This window comes from Carcharodon carcharias, unplaced genomic scaffold (genome assembly GCF_017639515.1).
Source record: "Carcharodon carcharias isolate sCarCar2 unplaced genomic scaffold, sCarCar2.pri scaffold_1191_ctg1, whole genome shotgun sequence".
Lineage (NCBI taxonomy): Eukaryota > Metazoa > Chordata > Chondrichthyes > Lamniformes > Lamnidae > Carcharodon > Carcharodon carcharias.
The window spans coordinates 1-5000 of NW_024471040.1; the positions used below are offsets into that span (position 1 = coordinate 1).

At 42.9% G+C, this 5000-nt stretch overlaps 1 protein-coding gene across 1 annotated transcript; it reads right to left on the reverse strand.

Moving 5' to 3' along the window:
- Positions 1-2251: 2251 nt before the first annotated feature.
- On the reverse strand, positions 2252-3397 carry LOC121275179 (myosin light polypeptide 6-like; the record flags this gene model as incomplete). Its single annotated transcript, XM_041182599.1, has 2 exons — positions 2252-2595; positions 3236-3397. Coding segments are annotated over 2 exons (491 nt in total), but the record flags the coding sequence as incomplete, so codon positions are not given.
- Positions 3398-5000: the final 1603 nt, after the last annotated feature.

The window sequence follows — 5000 nt, forward strand, 5'->3', positions numbered from 1 at the left end:
TTATACAGAATCTCGACAGAAACACTGCCCAGTCACAGAGAGAAATCAGATGCTGAGCTAAAGGAGTTACTAGGAGGGGTGACCAAAGGTTTGGTCAAAGACGGGTTTTCACAAGAGCAGAGGGAATTCAGAAAGAGAGAGTGTGGAGCTTAGACACTTAAAAGGCATGGCCAATAATGGTGTACAAGAGGGGATAACAACATGGCCAAGGGTTTCAGCAACAGGTCGGCAAAGACAAGACAGAGTGATGTATCCAAATGTGCAGGAACGCAAGCTGTGAAGACAGAGGCTGCGAAGAGATAGACAAAGGTTAAGTGAAGGAGCAATAAGATGGCCGATGGAGTATAATGTGGGAGGAGTGAGGTCATTCATTTTGGTTGCAAGTACAACAAGAGCAGAATTTTTTTTTTTTAAATATATAAAAAAGCTGCGAAGCTTGTAAATGTTGGTGTTCAGAGAGACTTGGGTGTATTCGTACAAGGAAGAGAGTTAGCATGAAGGTACAGCAATTAGGAAGGCAACTATAAAGCTAGCTTTTATGCAAGGGGATTGGAATACAGGAATAAAGAAAATAACCATGCAGGGCTTTAGTGAGACCACATCTGGAACTGTGTGCAGTTTAGTCTCCACATTTAAGGAAGGATTGGAGACAGTACAGCAAAGATTCACTAGATTGGTCCCTGGGATGAGGGGACTGAGATGAGGGGAAATTTCTTCACTCAAAGAGTTGTAAATCTTTGGAATTCTCTACCCCAGAGGGTTGTGGATGCTCCATTGTTGAATATATTTAAAAGCTGGGATTTGGATCTCTCTGGAGTCCAGGGATATGGGGAATGGGTGGGAAAATAGAATTGAAGCCCAACATCAGTTATGATTGTATTGAATAGTGGAACTGGCTCGATGGGCTGTGCTCTCAACTGTTTCTCATGTTCTTGAATGATAACCTGAGAAAGCAGCCACTCCCAGCCATGTATCAATCATTTCCCCATACCTACTGTATCATGAGTGCCAGCTGAATTATGGGATAAAAGCAAAACACTGTGGATCTGAAATAAAAACAGAAAATGCTGGTACTCAGGCAGGTCTGGCATCATTGGAAAAAATTAATGTTTTGAGTCCATGTAACTTCTTCAGAGCGAAAGATAAGCAGAAATGTGGTGGATTTTATACTGTCTAAGAGGGGATGGAGCAAGATAGAAGGTCAGGGATAGGTGACAGCTGAGGAAAGATTGACAAAAGATGTCATGGACACAAGACAAGGAGTGTTAATGGTAGCGGTGAAGACTAAAGAAGGTGCTGATAGTGGCAATAAAGGCAAGATAGCTGAACAAGGGTCAGTGCTCTGAAAGCACAACATGGAACAAGCGAGAGATGGTTCTGTGGGGGTTGGAGAAAAAGGATTTAAAAAAAAAGTAACAAAATAAATAAAAATTGCATTTAAAAAGGGGTGGAGATAGAGGAGAGAGTTCAAGGTCTGAAGTTGTTGAACTCAATGTTAAGTCCAGAAGGATGTAAAATCCCTATCGGAAGATGAGGTACTGTTCCTCCAGTTTGTGTTGGGATTCACTAGAACATTGCAGCAGGCCAAGGACGGACATAAGGCCACATGATAGATAGCATGCCCACATATCTGTCCTTGGCCTGCTGCAAGTTCCAGTGAAGCTCAACGCAGACTGGAGGAACAGCACCTCATCTTCCAACTAGGCACCATACAGCCTTTCGGATGTAACATTTGAGTTCAACAACTTCAGACCATGAACTCTCTCCTCTATCTTCACCCCTTTTTAATCCAATTTTTATTTACTTTTCTTTTATTTATGGTTCATTTTTTAATCATTTTCTCCCAACTATCCCCCTCCCCACACAGGACCATCTGTCTCTTATTTCTATGTTGTTCTTTCACAGAGTGCTGACCCTTGTTGTGCTATTAACACATTATGCTATCTTACCTTTATGCCACTATCAGCACCTTGTTTAGTCTTTAAACACTCCCTTTGTCTTGTATCCACGACATCTTTGTCAATCAGCTGTCGTTTATCCCTAACTTTCTACCTTGCTGCACCCACTCAATCCATCACATTTCTACTTCTATTTAGCGCTGGAGTCATACGGACTCGAAACATTAACTCAGTTTCTCTCTCCACAAATGCTGCCAGACCTTTGGGGGCGGGGGGGGGTTGTTTCTGTTGCAGTTGAACTGCATTGACGTTAGGAATAACTGGTACAGGAGAGGTTGGATTGGAACGGAATGGAATTCTGGTTAGGTTCAGAGGTGAACAAACTTATCGGGAAACAGATCTGATCCTTCAATACTAATCCTAAGCCGAAAACTCTCCAATCTGCAGTTTAACAGATCAGATAAAAATAAAGCCTTGTGACATCCTACATAATTTGACATGTCCACAATACATTCAACATTACCAAGAGTGACCAGCACATGGCGTAGCTCAGCACCCATGACTGTGCCATTGCCTTCCTTATCAAAGACACGCAGACCCTCAACAAAGTCCTCAAAGGTTCCTGGTTCCTTGTTTCTCGCAATGTCCTGAAGCTTCGGAAGGAACTGCTCAAAATCCAGAGTTTTCACATTCATGTCTGAAAAGGAAAAGACAAATTTACTTGTCCCATCTTTGCCCCCAATTAGCTTAGTCACAAACTCCGAAACGGACGAGCTGTTGTCTGGTAAGCGATCAGGAGACATGCTGGTGCACAGTCGCGAACAGAGAACAAAATACCTATCCAATTACATCAGCAGAACAAGATTTAAGCTCCTGGAACAACCCTCAGAACAAAACAATCAAAAATTGACACACCTACTTGCCGTGGACAAAGTAATTTTCCCCCCACCCTTCACGTATTTATCCAATTCCCCTTTGAAAGTTCCTTTTGAATTTGCTCCCAGCATCCTGTCAGGCAGCAACTTCCACATCATAATTCACATATCTTAAGAATTCTAAATATTAACTTGTGTTTTAAAGCCAATTATCTTAATTTGGTGTCCTATCGTTATTGACCCTCTCGTCAGTAGATGAGGTTTTGAAAGTTTCTCTCTACAATTTTGAAAACTTATTAACCACCGCCTCCCCCTTCACTGTTTGAAGCAGAGCTGCCCCAGTTTGTGTCTCCACACAACAGTTACCTTGTCCGGAACAGATCCCCTCTGCGCCCTCTCCCAAGGCCTTAACATCCGTTCTTCCCTAACCCTCCACTAATCACGGCTTACTCCAGTCCTTACCTTCTGGCTTTGGGTTCCCAAGGACTTTCAAGACTTCAGCATTGCATGGATTCTGGCCAAGAGCACGCAGGAGATCACCAAACTGGCTGTAGCCAATTCTACCTTCACCAATGCGGTCATAGAGGTAGAATGCCTCTTTGAATTCTGCAAAGAAAATAGCTACTTAAAAGCATGTTTAAAGAGCAAAATTAGGTTTCTGAAAAGCCCAGGGGAACAAGGAGACATTACTACAAGATTAAAACGCAAGTAATTTAGGACAGTTTTTTTTTTGTTACTGATTCGAGCAGAGACCATATCGACCTCCTCTTCCCAAAGGAATAGGAAAACAGGACAGGGCTAATAAAAATAGGGGATAATGACCAACACAGAATGGTTGGGCAAAGCAGACCAATTCTACATTGCAACTGGAGGTAACACATGCTAAGAACAAAGTAACTGGAGAGCCCTTTCCACCAACTTCCCCATTCTGGAAGCCATAGCAGCATTTTACCTCACTACTCTCCACATTCCCCACGTAGGCATGGTTTGTGTGTGTGGGGGCAGCAATCAGCAAACTAAAGAAGTTGCGTTTATTTGGCTCCTTTCACAGCCTAGGCGTTTTACAATCAGGTGACTAGTGTAGTGTAACGAAAAAAAAATTCCAGAAATCCTCAGTGCAGCAGTTAAAGGTTTCAGGTCAATAAAACCTGAAGGGGCTCGGACCTGAAACGTGGGGTCAAATTTTTAGACCCCAATGGGAGCAAGCATGCAAATTCGCACGATGACATTGGCCCAGAGTTAATCACTACACGCACAGAATTACAACAGTGCAGGAGGCCATTCAGCCCATTGTATTTGCACCAGCTCTCCGACTGGCACGAAGTGAATGCTCATTCTCCCCATAATCCTGCATTGTTCCTTTTCAAACAAGAGTCTAGCTCCTGTTTAACCTGCTGCCACCACATCATTAGGTCCCCTGCTGAATTTAACGGACCCCCAGTTTCTGTAAAAGCAGCTAGTTATGTAAAGGTTTATTTTACAACCATCTGCTAAATCCAGACTTTGTAGATAAATGTCCAGCCAGGCTTTGAAAGGAAATGAGTTTGTGCACTCTATTTTTTGTTACTAAAGAAATTGATATATATTTTTAAACAAATCACCTGTCCCCACAGGCTTCGTACAAATATCAATGTACTCAATAATTCAGATGAATCAGCTGCTGCAAACAAAGCTTCTTAAAGCTGAAGAAAGTCTCTCCCCTCAACAGAATGGCCAAGATACCAGCAACTCATGGGCAATCCCAAGCCATCGGAGGTTAGCAACCCAGAGGAACAAACACACCCTCCCACCATGGGCAAATAAACACACACTGATGACTATTCACCAGTACTGCAAACTGCTGGCAAAAACGCTGGGGACACTCAGGTTAGGCAGAATCTGGGGAGAGAGAGAGAGAAACAAAGCTGATGTTTCAGGTTGGTCAATTCTCACCAGAACAGGAAGAACTTTGAGATGTAGCAAGTTTTAAAGCAAGCATCTTGTTATTTTAAATTCACCACCCCACTTCAGCCTCAGCTTCCTACACTGTTCAATAATGAAGTTGAATTTGGAGGAACAGCACCTCATCTTTCAATTAGGCACTTTACAACCTTACAGACCATATTCACTGCCCCTTTAAAGCCCCCCCCAGAAGGCAGCAACTACTGGTAATGATTCTGCTGCTTCCTCTATAACCACCTTTTGTTTCTTCACTTGCCTCATTACCATCTGCTTTTGCCTCCGACCA